We start from the raw sequence: 20,000 nt of genomic DNA on the forward strand, positions 1-20,000 counted from the left end.
TATGTTGAGCTGTGTACTCGGCTATTACCTTGGAAATTAGTCTAGTTTGATGCTTATGGAACAACCCTTGATGTTTGTACACAACATCCATAGCGCCTGTTTCTGTTGTCACTCTGATTGCAGGCTTCATGTTGTCATAAGTGTGTGTGCAAATGTGCCACAGCCCGTCACCAAAAGCTTGGAAGATCTTGTTTTTCCTGTCTGAGGCCTATAATTACTATATAAAATGGTAAACAAGGTACTTCAGTGTTTTCCAAGAGGCAGGGAACCTCTCTCTCAAGAAAATTTACACATGAATTGGTGACATATACTGTAAGACGCTGAAGAAAGTGTATTTTGCCTTCTATTCAGTGTCACCTGTTTCAGTGCTTTGTGTGATATGTGGGGCAAGAGTGACCGGGCAGTTAATGGCACGTAGTATTTGTTTGCTCGGGAAAGATTGGAAAATGGTCCCCTGAGCGCAACGAAAATAGAGGACCTTGGTGGCCATGTCAAATGGGTTCAACCTGATAGCTCAGCAAGCAAAAGGCTGTGTGAACAGGAGCTAGCAAACACATCAGACTGCCCTTCCCGTCTCTCTGTCTGTGTGTGTGTGCTGTGTCTGTGTCTGTGTCTGTGCCTGTGTCTGTGCCTGGGTGTCTGAATATTGAAGGTTCACAGAATGACCAATGACCAGAATGACCATGGGGCTACTTTTGCCATGTAGAGTAGGCAGGGGATCCTTTGTCAGGACTTAGTCAAACCCCTTTTTGCACTGTGGCACATATTACCGGTATGCTGAAATCAGTTTACAGGTAAGAGAGTTCTACCTGGCAAAGACAAAACACTTATCATCACAGACACTGCTTCTCTCTGAAGGGAAGGGATGTTCTTTTGCTTTTTTGCCAAGTATAGAGGAAGCAGGGGGAGAGGGTCTTTTTTATGAAGATTAGAGGACACTATTAAAAATTTCCTTTCGATCCTCCAATTTCCCCCTCCAATTTTTTTTTTCAGACTCAACTCCCAAGTCTGTGTGTTTGCCTTTAATATGGTAATTATGGCGCGGCGAGCGCACAGCTGTCCCACTCAGTGAGTGTGCTTCTGTGGCGGGCTCAGACTTCGCCGCCGTCGCTTTGATTTGATTTACGGCAGCTGTCTTATGTCACAGGAAGTGCTGAGATGGCACTTCTGCCACTTCCCGCAAACGGCGAGACAACAAACGAGTAAATCAATGCAGGAAAAACAACAACAGCGTGAATAAAGCACAAATCACACCTCTGTGTTGTTGTTTATTATATTTCTGGTAGTGTTGGGTTTTTTTTTCCCTTTCGCTGTGGAAAGGTAGACAAATATTGCACTGTTTACCCCTGATCTCCTCAGGGTATGATGGCTCACCCACTGCTGGAGGGATGGAGGATGCTCTTTTAGTCACACACACACACGCTGAGACGAAGAGGCGCTGGCGCTCTTTGCATAATTGTATGCATGTGTGCTCAGCATGGAGTGTTATAGAGCTAATTTGAGGGAGGATCATCTCAGAACACGGGGTCGTCAGGATGTGAGTGTGGGGACATTTACAGTTCGTTTACAGCATGTTTGCAACCTGGTAAATAACACTTTAGCATTACTATCATGGTGTCTGTTAAACCACAGGAACACAGAAAATATGCTTGTTTATTTGAACATTATGGCACAACTGTAAAGATATTGAACTGACCATTCAGAGTTGCGTTGCCTGTTAGTTTTGCTGCTATGTATGCAGACAACAGTGGTCCTGTCAAGGTATGTGTTAAGACTACACGTCTAGTTAGAAGCCTCTAGTTTGCAACCCAGTGGCACACCTCTTGTCATTGGTCATTTGCTCTGAGTTCCTGAACTCCCATAGGCCCTGGGGGTCAGGAGCCCTAGAACTGCTGGAACGTTCCAGTAAGCGTGCCCGTTTGTTTTGTTCGGTGTGTGAGGCACCTGCTGTCTGGCACGACTGTCTCTGGTTGTCGGCAGGTACAGCGGGCGAAATGTGAGCCGCGACACGCGTTGACTGTTCATCTTACACTGCCGAACCTCACCTCAGAGGCTCATAGGCTTGGTCAGTCCCCGACTCCCATAGTGGGAGACGTTTACCTGGACTGCATTGAGCACAGAGGTTACGGACTTACAGACAAAAAACACACTGTAAGAGTCGGTAGAAAAGCGTTTCAGCATCAGCCATCCACTTCTTGGCAAGATGGTGTTATGCCCTTAAGGGGTATAGATTGCATCCCCTTTTTTTCACAGAGGGTGTGAGAGATGAGAGGAGATGGTGGAAGATTTGATCGTAGAGGAGATTTGAACTGGAGGACAGAAGAGGGAGGAGTGAAAGAGTGACACACGCACACACACACACACACACACACACACACACACACACACATACAAACAAAGACACAAAGACGCACACACACACACACACACACACACACACACACACACACATACAAACACGGACACAAAGACACACACACACACACATACACACACGGACACACAGACACACTCTCTCTCACACACACACACACACACAATCACTGCTTAGCTAAAGCCTCCATTTTGAGACGAGTGTGTCGGGCTTCGCGCCCGCTCAATCGAGAGCACTGCCTGCAGGCATGAGTGTGGCCCAGTTTGGGGTCACCCCGTTATTCCCCTACAGTCTCCAGCCCCTCCGAGACCAGCACTGAGCTGACATTAGCAGTGGGGGATACAGAAGGAGAGGAGAGGGGTGGAGGGAGGGGGTGACTAGAGAGACAGGCCGAGGTGAGGCTTTACCATGTAGCCAGTCAAGTCAAAGGCAAGAGCACGTTATCCTCCCCGCGAGCCGCCACTTTCCGTTGGGCACAGAGAGGTTTCCGTCCCTCATTCTCCCCTCAGTGTGGGGCCTGGCGTCCTCTCTGAGCCTGGTAATTAAGGTCAAGAGTTTGAAAGAAAGGCTCAGAACGAGTTTGTCATTCCTGGACTTTTCAGGGGGGGGGGGGGGAGTCACCAACAAAAGCTCCGATTGATGTTCAAACATTTGCTCAGCCAAAGTGTTTGCTCTTGCGCCGAAGTGGAGAGAGGAGGAGTAGAGGAGGAGGAGAGGAGACGCCCCTGTGGAAATCAGAAACCTGTGGTCGTGTGTGCGAAACAGAGAGAGAGAGAGAGAGAGAGAGAGAGAGAGGTACAACAACGAGGGACCTAAAGCATCCTCTGCCAGGACTGAGAGAGAGGCACAAAAGCAATTTCGAGAGGACCGGCCTCCTTGACGATCAGCCCCCTGTTCATGCCAAGTTGCCCTGTGCTGGGAGGCTTCAGAAAACTACAGGAAATGAGAGAGAGAGAGATGATAGTCAGATCTGGAAATTACCACTGGTCAAAATCCAACCTAGTGTCCCTGTAGGCACTAAGAGGTGTATGTGGTATTGATGCTACTGCTTGTGCTGCAGCTCCTTCTCAGAGAGCTGTTTATAAATACCTGAGCCAAGGTCACTGTGTCGCGTTAGCAGCCACCTACCCCTCCGACCTGTAATTTCAGATGTACATCCATCAGACTGGTGACAGGGCTTCGTGCTTTTGCCGCATACAGATCAGTCCATTATGCAGGTATGGAGCTGGATCATCAGAGCCGCGTGCACACATAGAATGTGCTGTCATTTGGCACGTGTGGGTAACATCAGTTCTGTGAGTCAGAGCAGTCATGTGGCAAAATGTGCTATTGGTTTTGAATCTCTGATATCAGGCACTGATTTGTATTCTCATCGTTGTCTTACATGGAAGACAAATGTAAGTGGCACTGTGTGCTTTTCGCACAAATTAATCATTTGATGTGAACAAGTGGGAAAAGATAATGAATAGTAAAGTGACCAACTAGTAGAATGCCACCCAGCCTGGAAGAGTTTAAGTGGCCACACACCGCCAAGCACTGTGACTGAAGCAAGTCAATGTGTGACTTATTAAGCAAACGTCGAGGAACAAAAGGTGATGGCTGCCCCACCTGGCCCCATTTATCAGCACGAAAGTATGCTAAGGTTATAAAAATAGACTTCCCTGGGCTTCCTTTGTGTACTGCCTGGAAGAGTGGGATATGAAGTTGCACTGTGGTTGTAATGCTGGCCCTGAGCTGTGGGAACCTTAATGATGAAAAGTCGTTCCGCCCACTTTTGGAGGCAACACACTTTTTTCCCCCTTCTTCTTCTCCTTCCTCTTCCTCTTGTCCTCAGTGAAATGAGGCGAAACTGGGACGGAGGAGGGGAAAAAATGGCTTGTGTGTGGCATCACATTAAATGGGTCACCTTGAGTAGAGCGCTTTTTCTGCAAAGACCTGTAAAGAAGGCGATAACAGGGAGAGAGAGGGAGAGAAAGAGAGAGAGGGAGAGGGAGATCTGCTGTCTCCCGGTAGATGTGTTTTATTTTAGTCCTGTGGTCTGTGCAGTCATTGGGCTGAATACACAGACAGTCTAACCTCCTTCAATCGGAGAGAATTGTTCTCCCCTTCTTTGTCTTATGGAAATATCGAGGTCACTTTTTAACCATTTATGTCTCGGTGATGTGTCAGTGACTGAGCGTACAAAGCAAGTCTAGCACATTTTGCTAACCCCACGGAAGATTACAGATCAATTTGGTTTCTGCCACAATTTTTGCTTCCCTACTTCAATGGCCTTCGCCAGTTGAGTCATATGAAAATGGGCTCAGAGGGACTGTTGAGATGCAACATTTTCATGTCAGTTATCCATGAAATCCACTGTGGAGTCTAACCTATATTTGATCCAGTGAATTTCCATACAAATGTGCCAGAAAATGAATATTTCAGGACTATACATTCTCACAAGGGTGCTTTCATGCGGCCATTCAAAATTCATCGTAGCCTTTGGTAACGTGTCTGTTTCTTTGGCAAAGCACCAACGATAAACTTGTAGGTTTGCCAGGTTGTGTGTTAGTTTAACACAGTTCATTTTTAGATTGTTGTGCGCACCTAGTGTGACTTTGCTGAAGAGCAGTGGGATCACTGCACCATGAATGTGCTCAACCCAGCATCTCTAGTGGCTTGCATACAACACCCTCAGCAATGTCATAAGGACCTGTGCGCTTAGTTTGAGATAAGCACACTTGTTTACCCCAGATAATCAGTTTCCACGTCCCCATATAATGCAGTTAATCGGGATCAGCGCAGCTTAGATACTTGCATCCCTTGCTTACAGGAATAAGATACATATTTCATGTGTCTTTTTGGTATTAACACTTTAACACTTCCTATCAAGACCCATTAACACTCTATCATCCTGCAATTAAGTGGGAAGCAGGAGAGCACTTTGCCCTTGTGCCTCTGTGGATGGTTCATCTTTCCCTTAAATCAAAGCCCTGTGCCGTCTGAGCCAGCAACTCTCCAACGCTCACCCCCAACACCCCCTTCAACCACCTACCCTCTCACCCAACCCTGCCACCATCCGCATGCACAACAAAAGCTTGTCAGTGTTGTTGCGGATGGCTGGTTCATTTCAGGCCTTGATTACAGTGCGAGCATGACAAAAGCAAAACAAAAGAAAAAAATGTAGGAGGGAAAAAAATGTTGAGTACCTCCATGGGCTCTGCCAGCATTCCAGGCATGGTGCCACACCTTTTTGAAGTGGCTTCTGAAGCAGAATGCACCCCCCCCTTCTCTCTAAAATAAAGCCCAGCTCAGCTTTCATCCTCTACAAAGCCCCTCCTCACTGTTCAGTCTCAGAAGCAGCCCCCCCTCCCTCCTGTTCAGTCTGCAGCACCGGCCTTGTTCTGTTGACACCAACCAGAGCCACTGTCCACCGCTGTTCCCCACCTTCCTGAAGCTGATGGATTAGCCGTGGCTCTGCCTTGGACACAGGTGTCTAGGAACCCTAACCCCTCTCAGCCACGCTGCTTAAAGCATGGGCTTCTGTCCTGCTCTAAGGATGACTACTCCATTTACCAACCCTGGATGACACATGCATGGGATGCATGCATTGACACGTAGAGTAACATCACTGAGCCCCAGACCAGAAACCCCCCCTGTCCCCCCTGCCTGCCATCCCAGGTCAGGAGAGACCCAGGGGCGTGATAGATGTCTCTCAGGGGGACGGGACAGCACCGCTGCCTCGTCCGGAGATGAATGAGCCCCTTCCGACTCAGCCTATTCTCATACACAGGCACCCCTCTCTCACACAGGAGAATTCTGCTTCGGAAAGACGGGCTTAAAATAAACTGTGTTACGTAAGGAGCAACCACTCTCAGAGCCCCACACCTGCGGAGAGGCGGGTTGTGATGGAGGGGGATGTGATGGGCTAATCAATCAAGGGCCAATCAATGAGGCTCCCTCCCCTGATGTTGGAGCACTCAAGGTGATGTCAGGGGGTCTCGAGACCTCTCACAAGGGCAAGAGAGACCTGGCAGTCGTCCCTCGCAACAAGGAGCAGGGACGGGAGGGAGGGAAAGAAAAAGAAACGTCGGAGAGCGCTGGGCTCATTACTGCCTGAAATAAATAGCCTGTCAAGAGGCATTTGAAATGACGCAGGGCCCGGTGGTGTGTCAAATAGCAGGGCTCCGGCCGAGCCGAGGAAACGGCTCAATTTTAACAACCGGAGAATCCTGATGGGCTTCTTCATGACAGGGAGGCTCTTGACTTCTCCTCCACTGCCTCCCCATTCCCCTCTTCTCTCGCTCTCTCTCTCTCTCTTTCTCTCTCTGATCTCACACCTTTCACCTCACCTTCTCCACCCCTCCCCCTGTGCTTTTTGATTAGACGTGCAGATTCCGTCCCCTCCTGCAAATAGAACTCCATAATGAGGGCGGAGGTCGCCGGTCAAGCCCCTGCTGACTCGCTAGCCGGCGGCCGACTTCGGAGTGGCTCTTCCTCGCCCGTTCCTCCCCCTGCCGGCAGGAGGATCAGAGAAGATTCCCGACTTCATCAAGGCGTCTGTATCAGCAGTGGAGGCGGCGTCGGCAGTTCATACGCAAACAGGGCCCCGGTTTGCGTAAGCAAACAGCGCATGTTAATTCTGGCTCTGTGTTTGCGGTGGAGGCGCCCCCACCCCCACTCCTGTTTGCATTGCAGAGCGCTTCGGGGTCCCAAATTAGAGCAGAGCATCAGGGCTCATCGGCAGCACCGCCGCAGCAGCCCAGACGGATTCAGCTCGCTCGCTTGCTCGCTTCGCCCCATAAAATCCTTTAACTCCTTGCAAATGTACCTTCTCCAATTGCGGGCCGGTGACCCATTCCCCTTCCCTCTCCCTCTTCCTACCCTGATAGCGAGCTGGAAAATTAGATTAGCCAGGCAGATGTAACCGTGTCGCTGGCACACCCTGCTGCACGAGGGCCATTTTGTCCATCAGAGCCGCACTGTGCTACTTGTCTTAAGTGAATTAGATTAAATGATGGCCTGTGTGTTGCATCTCGTGATCCATGTGCTCGTGACTAACATAAGAGGGAGCGCTATGTTTGTGAAGGGCCTTCTGAAGGAGGAGCGCTGGCAGGAAGCTGCCCTTTACCTGTACACACACTTTTACCTGTTGCTCTCTCTCTCTCTCCCTCTCTCTCCCTCTCTCTCTCCCTCTTCATTCTCTTCTCTTTTTTCTTCCTCTCTCACTCTTTTGCTGCCTCTGTCTACCTGTATGTATTCCACTCTCTCAGTGTCCCTCTCATTATCCTCTCCTCTCCCCCTCTTTCTCTCTGTCTCACTCTCGTACTATCCTGTCTTTGTCACCTTTACTTCTCTCTCTCACTCCATCTCTGCATGTTACTCTCCATTCTCCTGTTCTCTCTCTCTCTCTCTCTCTATGTGTGTGTGTGTGTGTGTGTGTGTGTGTGTGTGTGTGTGTGTGTGTTTTAGAGGATAAAAGTGGAGCAGCACAGTGGAGGCCGAGTGGAGCCGAGCTCGGCTCAAAAGTAGGACATGGAGTAGACACCAGAGGACGGAAGAGTGGCTCTCATCCAGGCCCCGCACTGGCACCACGGAGAGGCTAGTGGCGGCCGGGAAACAGGGCCAGGCCGTCTCTGAGTGCTCTCTCTCTCTCTCTCTCTCTCTCTTTCTCTTCCACCTCTTTCTCTCTCTCTCTCTCTCTCTCTCTAACCCTCTTGTCAGAGGGACCTGTCTCTCATGGCAGTAACCATAGGCTGGACCCCAGACAGACACCATACTGTTTCATCAGTACCTCTTTAGCACACGCCATGTTTTGTTTGATGTGTTTCTGTTTTGTAGTTAACCCAAGGGAGGACTTGGCTCGGGGTTTTCATCACAGGCTTTGCTTTAGAGGATATTTGAACTCACCGAATTGTATTGTCTTGGCTTTTACAAGCATCGGAGCGTCTCGTGTTAGCAGTCGGCGTTGGCTGTGGATTTTTCCGTGCGGGTGTGTGCACTGCGCCGGGTTGCCGCCGCGGTTCATTGAGAAGCGCGTAGCATAGCGCCACGGCGGAGCAGAGTGGCACTTCTAATCAGATGCAATCAGAGGTGTTTATCATTAGGACGCCGGCGTTGTAGAGCAGCCACAGCATCCTGGCGATAGGGGGCCCCGAGCAGCAGACTCCATTTCTAATTAGTTGCTCTCTCCCTCTCCCTCCCTCTCTCTCTGTCTCTCTCTCCTCTCTCTCTCTCTTTCTCTCTCTCTCTGGTTTTATTGCAGGACACAAATGAAATTGTGGCCATTAAGAAGTTCAAGGACAGCGAGGGTAAGGAGCACGCCCGCCGTCTGAATCCTTAAATGCAGCCTCTGTTTAATGGGATGCTGCACTTGGGCACTTAAGAGTGGGCAGCCCCTGATGTTACTCAGCTGCCAAAGGGGCATCAAGAGGTTCTCCGTGTGGTCAAAAACAATCCTTTCTGGAGAAACAAAGCAATAATTCTGTTGTGGTTCAACTCCAAAATGAGATCATCTCAGTGATTTTGGATGTCGTCTATCTCTGTTTCCCATCCTCCTCCTTCTCCTCCCATCTCTTTTCCTGCATGACTTAATCTCAAGCCCAGAGAAGCGTGCTCCTCCTCTCTGGAGACCGGCTCTCCTGAGGGTCTTAGCTGCAAACCTAATCAAACACATCTGTCTGCGATACGCAGATCTCCCTGAAGGGTTGGATGGGCTGATTTGGTTCTATTAAAAGCCAGATTGTAAATGAATTCTGCAGCAGGGATGTTTGTGCTCTGTCTTCAGCCTCTTGTTGCCACCCCCCCCCCCCCCCTTCACTCCTCGTCACATGTAAAGATTCCCTTCCTCTTGTCTGTGTGTGGTTCTTACTGCCGCCTCTCAGCTCATACATGGCTCGTGCTTGTGTTCGTGCCACAGAAATGTCATCTCAACTTGCTTTGTTCTTCACCTCATTCTTTGGTTGACTGCTTTCGCATCCCTCGTCATTACTCCCCTCCTCACACCACCGTTTATTATTCTCTCTCTCTCTCTCTCTTTCTCTCTCTCTCTCTCTCGCCCTCGCTGGCCTCTGTCCTCACGTACCTCCTCCTCACACTGCATCTCTTTTTTTTCGCTGAAATTCCTCTCTGCCTCCCTCTCTCCATCCTACTTTGCCTTTGTCAGTTCTGACTGTTTCCGATTCTTCTTTTCCAACAGTCTCTTGGCTATATTGTCTCCCAGTATTCAGTTTTCTCTCTCTATCGATCTTTTTTTTTTTTTCATATGAAGCCTCAACTGTTTTATATTGTCCCTATTTGTTCACATTGTGTCCTCTGTGAGTATTTTTGGTGGTCTTACTCCTCTCTTCCTGCACGTTTGCCACAGAGAATGAAGAGGTCAAGGAGACGACCCTTCGGGAGCTGAAAATGCTCCGCACACTGAAGCAGGAGAACATTGTGGAGCTGAAGGAGGCCTTCCGCCGACGAGGAAAACTCTATCTGGTCTTTGAGTACGTGGAGAAGGTAGAGTCCCAAAGATGCGGTTCCTTGATTCAGTTTTCCACTAGCACCTGATGCTCCGCCCAGATTTTACCAGCTCTTAAAGACCCACTATTTGGTTAAACCCTATAATCCAATTCGAGCTCCTCAGTGATGAACTCCTAAAAAACACCAAAAATGTCAAAAGGGTTAAAAACTCGGTTTTTGCCACAGTGGGTGTTTAAAAATGCACCAGAATGTCTGTGAAAAGTGAAAAGTAACTTACAAATACCTACTTCAATATCAGAAGTGTTATTTGTATTTGACTAAAAAGCCTTGAATCACTAAGATCTGCTCAGAATCCATATCATTGGTGGTACTGGTTTCATTTGCTTACCTGTATGATATTATGAGGGATTTAACATGTGTCCACCAGAACATGCTGGAGTTGCTGGAGGAGTTCCCGAATGGCGCTCCACCAGAGAAAGTGCGGAACTACATCTACCAGTTAATCAAAGCAATCCACTGGTGTCATAAGAATGACATTGTGCATAGAGGTGAGCAACACCACTCTGCATTCAGATTCAAATCCTCACTCTAAAAAACACATGTTGAAAATGCATGTAGACTCTAGAGCAAGAGGGTGTAAGATTTTTGTATTATTTCTTCTTTATTTATTTAAAGTTATTTATCAGTGGTTGGCTCCTTGCGACAGTATTTTTAGTCGTAATTATTTTGTTTATTCACATCCTCAGTGCCAGCCTACCAAGGCTCTAAATGCTCTCAAAGTGACCGCAAATAAAACATAACAGATTTTTCCCCTGCCCCATCCATAGTGCTTTGTTAGAATGTTTTGGCGCAGTTTATTTGAGAAGCTCAAAGCATTCCTCTCCAGTTTGGTAATGGGATTACTATGTCATCCCTGTCTGCTCAATAGTTTGCATGCTATGAGCTCTTGGCTAGCGTCCTGGAGCAGAGTGGAGCAGGAGTGTCCAGATGGTCCAACGCTTGCAGAGAGAAAACACCAGACAATATTATGAGTCCCAACACATAATCAGACCTTTATGTCATCCAAAGGTCCAGAAGCCAGACACAGTATGTCCTAAGTGGACTTGCAGAGGTTTACGCTCAATTTGATTTTGTTTTGTGTGTGTGTGTTTTGTTTTTCGAACCATGACACCAAAGAGAGAAAAGGTCAATGTGCGGTTTTCAGGTCACATTCTCTGGGGTGCATGCTCTTGTCTCAGTATCAGCACTTGAGACTGAACTGAAGAGCTCTGGTGAGCTCTGAGACATCTTCACGCATTGATTTTCTCACAAGGTACCTGCTGTGCAGCCATTAATGATGGTTATGATACCACGACCTGTAGCGAAGCCAAGGAAAAACAGAGCCCTTAACGGGTCTTTGTCTTTCTCTTTCTCTCATTTTCACCCTCTTTTTGTTTCCCTCTTTCTTTCACTTGCTGTCTCTTTATTATTTCTTCTTTCTTTTTACCTCTTTCTCTATCTTAAAGAGCAATAGGTTGGAAAAGGAATAGCAAAGTGGGAATTCAAAGCTTGTTCTCTCTCACAGGGTGTCCGCGGGGTTGTAAAAAGTATTAAAAGGTAGTAAATGAAATAAGCCAAATTTAAGGCCATTTAAAAGTATTAAAAAGTAATAAACGTCATCTGATGAGGTATTAAATTTTCGAACCACTAACTATGAGGTTTTCCATTTGTGTTAAGTGCAGGCCTATCTCCTAAAATTCGTGTGAATTCATTTATATTATATTAATTATATGTGCGAGTAGGACCAGAACGATATGTCAGTGTGCGTTCGCGGTAAAAACTTTTAGCGACCCCTCAAACTCTATGCTCAAACTGGATATACGGCTGGCTTACTGCCGAACTTGTTGCCAAAAGTTTGCTACCATTGACGAATTCATGGGAAAATGTAATTTTTCGGACATGTGGTTAGAGGACTCGAGATTCAAAGACTGGCTTAGGCTAGTTGGCAACAGCCAAGAGGCTTATTGCCACGTCTGTAAAAAGACAATAAATTTCACCTGGATGGGAGTGAATGCCGTCAGGTCACATATGGAGTCTACTAGCCAGCAAACAAGAATGTGCGGACGTAGTCAGAGGTGGAAGAGTCGACTGCCTGGCTCAGTGGCTCATCGGCCACGTAGGGCTACTGTCTCTCCACATAAATATGCATCATTGAAGTTATCAGTATGTCTACGCTACCAGCTGTCATTGTCATCCAAAAAAGTAATAATTTGCGCCATCGCGTTTTCAATGACACAGGCTGTAAGAGCAGCAGACATAGCCTAAACTAGGCCTACATACAGTATCACAATAACCCATTTTCAAATTAAAAGTCCCCATAAAGGCAGAAGGCCTTTTCATTCAAACAAATATATAATTAAATGAAAGGGAAAAAAACAAGAATATAACATGTAAACATATGCACATGTTATAAGGGGTTATTTGCAATGAGCTACCCCTGCCTTGACTACAGAATAGAGGTTAAATATAGGCCTGACAGTGTTGCTTTGTTTAGGCTATAAGATTTAACATTTTCTTCCCTCAGTAAATGTCATGTTAAGGTTAGTTTAACAGGTGTTACCTTTACATTATTCAAAGCTTGCTCAGGAGCTATAGGCTTACTCCCTTGATGTAGTATGTGATGAGATCAAAGTCCCAATAGACTTGCTTAAAATTAGTTGAATATAACAACCTGTGTAGGTTTTTATAGGCTGTATTGTAATATGGTATCAATATATTATAATATAATATATTTTAAGTCAATTTGTCAATTAGTTTCCACAAAATTCCCCAGAAGTCGCCATTTAACCCTTAAAGGAGTACCGTCACACCGGTGTGATGGGAATGTTGAGAAATGAACGTTCTAAAGAATATCTGGGTTCATTGAATTCAACATAGAATTTTAGAACCTTCAATTGTTGCGGAACTTAGAATGTTCAAAAACCTACACCTTTAAGGGTTAAGGGGTTATTTTTCAAAATTTTCGTCACGGGGAGCATGCAGGCCCAAAAGTATTTTATCACATGGGGCCCACATTCTCCAGCAGCACCCAATTAATAATTTGTATTTTTGTAAAATGTGACCACCTATATTTGAATGTGATACCTTGACTGGAAAATTATATGAGACAGCAAGGGTGTGTGTACTGCGTATGGTTGTGGGCCTTTTTGGAAGAAAGTCCAGTAAACCTTTTCTGATTTTCATTTGTCATTTTGTCTTGATTGAGATAGAATGATAGTGAAAGAACGTGTAGTGCTGGAGAAGTGGTGTGTGCTCTTCCTACACATAACAATGAAATAACTTTTTATCTTGGGTTAGGATTAAATAACAAATAATTGTGTATAGGCCAGTGTTTTTTATTGAAGCAAAAAAGGAACAAAGTATCCAGTAACTGTAATAATAGATACTTGATTTGAATTGTAAGCATTGCTACACTTTCTTACTCAGAAAGTTAAGTAACAAAATGACAGTAATCCTTTACTTTATAATCAGTTACCCCCAACACTGAATTTCGAAAGGTTGCCGCTAGTTGCAGCTCGAAGTCGTGTTGGTATTAAAAAAATATTGTGAAGGTATTAAAAAAGGTATTAAAAGGTATTAAATTCAACTTAAGAATTTCTGTATATACCCTGTCTCAGCCTTTGTCTGTATTTAGTGAGGTTCCACACTGCGGGGTAGTTTGTGTACTATATGGCATGCAGCACCCACGATCCACATGATGGCTTAATAAAAGTCGAAAGTGATGGGGGAAGAGCTCGGTGACTTGCTGTCCTGTTTTGCAATGTGAGGATGTAAGCCTTGCGGTTGGGGATTCTAATGTAACCATGTGAGAAAGTAAGACAGATGTTTAACAATGGAGTGATAATCTCTCTCTTCTTTATTTCTTTGTCTCTCTGACTCTTCCCCTAGATATCAAGCCAGAGAACCTCCTCATCAGCTCGGACGATGTGCTCAAACTGTGTGACTTTGGTGAGTGAAACGCCGGGGTTGCCTGCTGAACAACGACCAACTTAACTCAACTGAAGGCCAACTCCTAGCCCAGACAACTAGTATTGCTCAACAAAAGTATTACTCAAAAAAAATTGGCCTTCACATCACATTAATCTAATAGTTTAGTGTAGATATGCATTGCATATCTATCGCATCACACTCCAGTCCAGTCCCATGGGCCAGTGCCCCGTCCCCTGCCTTCGTAAGACTTCCTGTCCTGTCCTGTCCTGTCCTGTAGGTCAGCCGAGGTGCATCGGCACATCAACACAACACACCCCTGTCAGTAAACACTTAACGCTTCACACTTGATGTGTCTCGCTTCACTCTTCTCTGCCATTTGCCTGTTTAATAGTGCCACCCACCCCCACCCCCTCCCACCCACCTTTGACAACCTGTTTGCAATCAAACGCGCCATGTGACATTTGGTGTTGGGCGCGCAATGACATTCATAAGTTGTGACAGGCAGAGAGAGGCAGGCAAAGGCAGACATTATGTGCGCACAATGCTTTTTTCCGAGAATTGCTGAAAAGAAAGAAAGAAGGAAAAAAGAACAGAGCTGCCACCAGGCTAATTTCTTACGCCTGTCCTCTTCTTCTCAGTCATTGCATCTTGCTCTCTCTTTCTCTCTCTCAATTCTATTTCAATTTTCAATTCAATAAGCTTTATTGGCATGATTACTCTCTCTCTCTCTCTCTCTTTACGAGAGGGGCAGCCTTGATATGGTCTCATCTGGGAGGCTTGTGACACACACATAGTAGACACAGAAACACACACACACACACACACATACACATGGGCCTGAAAGTGACAGCAGAGCCGCTGTCTGTCACGCCAGACTGACGACAGCGACATCATGTTGTCCACATGTCCACGGGCTCTCATGTTGTCCTGTTGGGACGGCATGAGAGCCCGAGCAGACCACTGAAGCATTTGGTGCGGATGAGAGCCCCCCCAACACTCTGCATGTGCCATTTCCATCTCTGTCTCTTAAATGTCCACACTGCCAGTCATCTAACAGCGTGGGGCTGTCACTGTTCACTAGAGTGAGTTGCAATGGACAGTTGGCCGATAGCCCTTTGTAGGCTTGTTCTGTCCAATCAATGTATTGACTTCGTCATTTAGTGTTGATGTAGATTTCTTGTAATTATTGTGTACTAGTGCAGTGCCCGTTCAAACATGCTATTCCTGTAGCCCAATTAGTTAGGCCTGCTTTAAAAATAGGATGATAGGGAAAAACATAATTCCAGGTAAGCATTCAACAATGAATAGGCCTACAGATAATATAATAATATAATAAATGTGAAGTGAGCAGAATTTAAGCATGGCTGCATGTGACATTTTTTACAAATCAAAATGACATAATCCTAACAGCTGTTTTGAGTCAAGGCTATATGCTTAGCCTATAGACTTCTCCAGAATATATCCCGCCTCCTAGCTTCCGTATCCATCCAACTTCCGGGCGTGGATTGTCTATGGGAAATAACATGGCGTTTTGAAAGATTGTACCTGTCAAACTCTGTAGGTGACAAAGTAGAAAAAGCTGCTGGGCAGATTGGCCTACACACTTCTGCCATCTAGTTTCCACTGGATTTTTTGATTTTCGGTGCCGTTTAAGTAGTATAGTCTATAGTATACTACTTAAACGGCACCGACAATCAAAAAATCCAGTGGAAACTATATGGCAGAAGTGTGTATGCCAATCTGCCCACCAGCTTTTTCAACTTCGCTACCTACAGATGTTTTACCGGTATGATATTTCGAAACGCCATGTTATTTCTCATAGACAATCCACGCCCGGAAGTTGGATGGATACGGAAGTTACGGAGGCGGGACTTATTCTGGAGAGGTCAATTGAATAACTTGATGATAGAGAAAACAAACCATTTTGTGGAATGATGCATCATATGGAATTTGCAACGGTGTGACTCAAAAACAGTCTCTGGTGGCCTATAAGTGACATCACACTCTGTCTGCCACTCGTTGCTTGTCGCTGGTTATGCTTTGCATGTGTGGCATTCTGAGACGTTCTTTAATTCGGGACCGTTATCGCTCGTTTCAATTTAGGACCTTGCAGTTGGAATTGTCGTTTGTTTATTCAAAGTCTAAAGACAGTCCAAAGTAACCTGGGCTATTCATAAGTGACATCACACTGTCTGCCACTCGTTGCTTGTCGCTGGTTATGCTTTGTGTGGCATTCTGGGACGTTCTTTGATTCGGGACCATTATCGCTCGTTTCAATTTAGGACCTTGCAGTTTGAATTGTCATGTGCTTATTCAAAGTCTAAAGACAGTCCAAAGTAGCCTGGGCTATTCGTGCCCAGTGTCCGCTTATTGCACATCATTTTTTACGTCATTTTGAAGAGCCACTGCATATAGCCTACCTGTGTGTGTTGGCATGTTGGCGTGTTGTTGCAAAATCCGTGGAGTTATCTTGCACTCGCTTAAGTTTTTACCCGTGTAACCTACACTGATCCAATTCTGCCAAAGCCCTGCTTCTATCCTCACTGGTAGCTTACAGTCCTACAGTGCTGTGTGGGAGGGGGAGTGGCTAGCGGCGAAAGCCAATGCGTGCTTCTTTTACCGATATAGGCTATTTAACGATATCTTTTGCATTTCTTATTCAAACAACGTCAAATTCGACAGTGCACTTACTCATGCCTGTAGCAAGACACCTGCCAAGTTTGTAATCAGTCTGACAAACGGTCAGCGAGATATGCGTGCCACAGACACACACACACACACACAGAGACACACACACACACACACAGACACACAGACGCTTCTTGCTTTATAGATAGATGTGCTATGCATACAGTATTGCGTCAGTAGTTGGAGTTTAATTACTCTATGCAGTTGTTGATCTTGGCTGTTCTAATGCTTCAGGGTTCTAGTCCTTTCCATGTTCTATCCTTTCTATATTACTCTAAATCTAGTTGTTGATCTCGGCTGGTCTGATGCTCAGGTTTCTCATCCTCTCTATGTTTCTCTCTTCACTAGGCTTTGCCCGTAACCTGTCAGAGGGGAATGATGCCAACTACACCGAGTATGTGGCTACCAGATGGTACCGCTCACCGGAGCTGCTTCTGGGGTTAGTCTTTGACCCTGTGTGTGTGCGTGTGTCTGTGTGTGTGTGTTTGCCTGTCATACCCCACCTTTGAGAGAGAGAGAGAGAGAGAGAGAAAGGGAAAGAGAGAGACAGAGAGAGGGAAAGGTTTAAGAGCTTGCTTTCCCCAGCATAACGCTCCACATCAGCCCACCACCACCCAGCGGGAAATAATTCTGGAAAAAGCTTCTCTTCTCTCTCTCTCTCTCTCTCTCTCTCTCTCTCTTACCACCTGCTGCTTAAGACAAATGTGTGCGGAAGAAAAACATTTGCTGAGTGTCTCTCCATATTGCAGTGCCTCCTCTGCAGCTCCTCCAGCTTGCCTAATCTCCATCTTTCTCTCTCTCTTTTTCTCTCTTTCTTTTCTAACTCTCTCTCTTGTCTTGTTCTCTCTTTTTCTCCCACTTTTCCATTTCCCTGTCTGCCTCACACTGCTTCAATATTTTAGCCGTCTCTCTCCACAGAGCCTCTTCTCTTAGCTCCTCTCGTGGTGTGCATGCTCTCTCTCACTCTTTGTCTCCCATTAATTCTTTAGTCTGCTTGTGTTTGTACACACATGCTCCTGAACCCTTTCCCCAACGGGATGTTTTCGGATATGTTTCATCAAGCGTTTTGTCTGTAAAGGTACAAGCTTGACATATGTCTTTTAAAAAAAGCTCGCCTTTTCATTATTTAGTGTCCTCTTCCCTGAGCACACTGTTTATTTAACATCAGAAGAATGTTCTCTGATACTGTATCAGCTATGGTGCAGTGACCATGCACATAGAGAGGTCCAAAGCACTCTTGCTGCATAGTCACTGCATTTCAGAAAATACTAGATGACTTGCAAGGAATGTTAAGTGTACAGGGACATTCATAAGGGGTAATGTTTTGTATGGCAGTCATTTTTTTGGAAAATAAGTCCTGACAGGGCAAACAGGACCCCAACGTGATTGGAACTGTTAATGGACTAATGGAGCCGTATAACAATAAATAAATATAACCGTGTAATAATAAATAAGATGCTCTTTGCTCTTTATCCCTTGTTGGTTCTTGTCCTCTTCTTCCCTCCTTCTCTCTCTCTCTCTCTCTCTCTCTTGCTCACCATCCCAAACCTTCCCTCTTTGCCCCCCCTTCATCTCTCTCTCTCCCTCACCCTTTCTCCCTTTCTCCCCCATCTCACTAACTCTGTCTCTTCTTACCCCCCTCTCTCTATCCCTGCCTTTTTCCATCTCTCTTCCTTTAACCCTCTCTCCCCTTCTCTCTATCTGTCTATTTTCCTCTATATCCCCCCCCCCCCACACACACACACACACACTTCTCCTCTCCCCCAGTGCCCCCTATGGGAAGGCGGTGGACATGTGGTCGGTAGGCTGCATCCTGGGCGAGCTGAGTGACGGTCAGCCTCTGTTCCCGGGCGAGAGCGAGATCGACCAGCTCTACACCATCCAGAAGGTGCTGGGCCCGCTGCCCCCCGAGCAGATGAAGCTCTTCTACAACAACCCTCGCTTCCATGGCCTGAGGGTGAGCCTGTCCCACCTCACCTCACCTCAACTCTCCACTCCTCCAATAATATATACTCCTCCACTCTCTGTAGCTCAGGGGTCTCCCACCTTTTTTTCTTCCAAGAGCTACTTTGACAAAATGACCATGGCCGAGAGCTACTAATGTTTTATAGGCTATTAGTAGTAGCATGTATTCACATAGCTTATCTCCACCAAAACAGCTGAATAAGTTTTGTATGCGTTTTAACGCTGCTTTCAATACCTTTACCTTCTGTCTTTGTAGATGGTGAATTTTATTAGGTTTACCAAGTGACTTTGTTATCAAATTTTTCCTTGAACCTTTTTTTTGAGAGCTACTCAGAAACAGGTGGGGAGCTACTGGTAGCTTGCGAGCTACGTGTTCGTTACGTGACACTGCTCTAACGCATGCTTTCCACTTTAGTCGTCCGCATTTGGTCCTCACAGCAGTGTCCTCCGACCCCTTTTCATTTGCCAAGTTTTCAATCCCAAAATTCACGTCATCTCTCGTCATTGTCTCCCGTCTCTTGGTCTCAACTTTGGGTCACAAGGTGTGTTTGTGTTTGCACACATTCACACATTCACATAGCTCCGTTTTGTCTTTTTGTCTTATCCGTCTGTTTCTCTAAATCTCTCTTGTCCCTCAAGTTTCTGTTTTTTCCATCTGTGTCTCTTCCTCCATCTTTGTGTTGTCCTCTTTTAACCTGTGTTATGTTGCTCTCATCCAGCATTCTCCCATGCTCTCCCCTGCCCTCCCCTGCCCTACACATCTCCTCCCCCCCCTCCTGCCGCCTTGCTCTCTCCCTGGCTGTGAGCCTGGCCCTGTGACTGATTGGATCATGGTGACTCATCTTGGCACGCCTGTTTGCTGAGCTCTGGTGCTGAAGTGCAGAGGAGCTTCAGAGGAGCTGTGGCTGGTAGTCAGGCTGGACCCGGGACTCGTGAAGTTGTGCTGCGGTGTTAGTGTAGTGTAGTGTGGTACTGAGGGGGGCTGGGTGGGCCTGCTGATACCCCAGCATTCAGACCAACTCCAGCTCCTGACCCCTTTTGAACCCCTGCTGCCCAGAGGTGCATTGCCTGGCCTCCACTAGTTCTCACCTGCATCCTCCCAGAGACTTCCTAATGAGGAGACACCAGCACTCAAGGAATCCTCCATAGAAATGCATGGGGTTAGTTTGTAACGTCAATATGGCAGTAGTCTGCACATATCCCGTCCCTTCCTGTATGCCTCCCCATTCACTTGAATAGGAAAATAGCTGCCCGATCACTGCCCAAAGAGCGTGTTACCAAGATGGTCGCCGAGTGGGGGGACTTGTCAATAAGGACTTTGATCCTCCTGTTTCACTAATCTGAAAAGGAACCTGAATCAACCAGCTTCAGCCTAGCCCAGCAGCAGTTTGTATGGTTTACTGTACCTTTGTGGTTTACCTTCCCCCTTTTCTCTCCACCATCCCAACATCTCTCATCCATCATCAGAAACACCTCCACTATTTAAAATCCACAGGAAACCATCAGGGAAACATGTCATGCCATTCTCTAATGAGTGCCCTGGTACTGCAGGGCTTTA

The 20,000-nt window shown here is 46.4% G+C and overlaps 1 protein-coding gene across 2 annotated transcripts in view; it reads left to right on the forward strand.

Annotated features, from left to right (window-relative positions):
- LOC143117039 (cyclin-dependent kinase-like 5) overlaps positions 1-20,000 on the forward strand; it is a 57,630-nt gene that overhangs the window by 20,118 nt on the left and 17,512 nt on the right. For both annotated transcript variants that reach the window (XM_076278487.1, XM_076278488.1), the window contains exons 4-9: positions 8,619-8,664; positions 9,720-9,856; positions 10,248-10,368; positions 13,748-13,807; positions 16,826-16,916; positions 18,245-18,434. In XM_076278487.1, coding sequence (XP_076134602.1) covers positions 8,619-8,664; positions 9,720-9,856; positions 10,248-10,368; positions 13,748-13,807; positions 16,826-16,916; positions 18,245-18,434 — 645 coding nt within the window. The remainder of the gene's footprint in view (positions 1-8,618; positions 8,665-9,719; positions 9,857-10,247; positions 10,369-13,747; positions 13,808-16,825; positions 16,917-18,244; positions 18,435-20,000) is intronic.

This window comes from Alosa pseudoharengus, unplaced genomic scaffold (genome assembly GCF_046254945.1).
Source record: "Alosa pseudoharengus isolate Yale_2024_CS ecotype anadromous, Long Island Sound unplaced genomic scaffold, YU_APseudo_1.1 YU_APseudo_1.1_scf_11, whole genome shotgun sequence".
Classification (NCBI taxonomy): Eukaryota; Metazoa; Chordata; class Actinopteri; order Clupeiformes; family Clupeidae; genus Alosa; species Alosa pseudoharengus.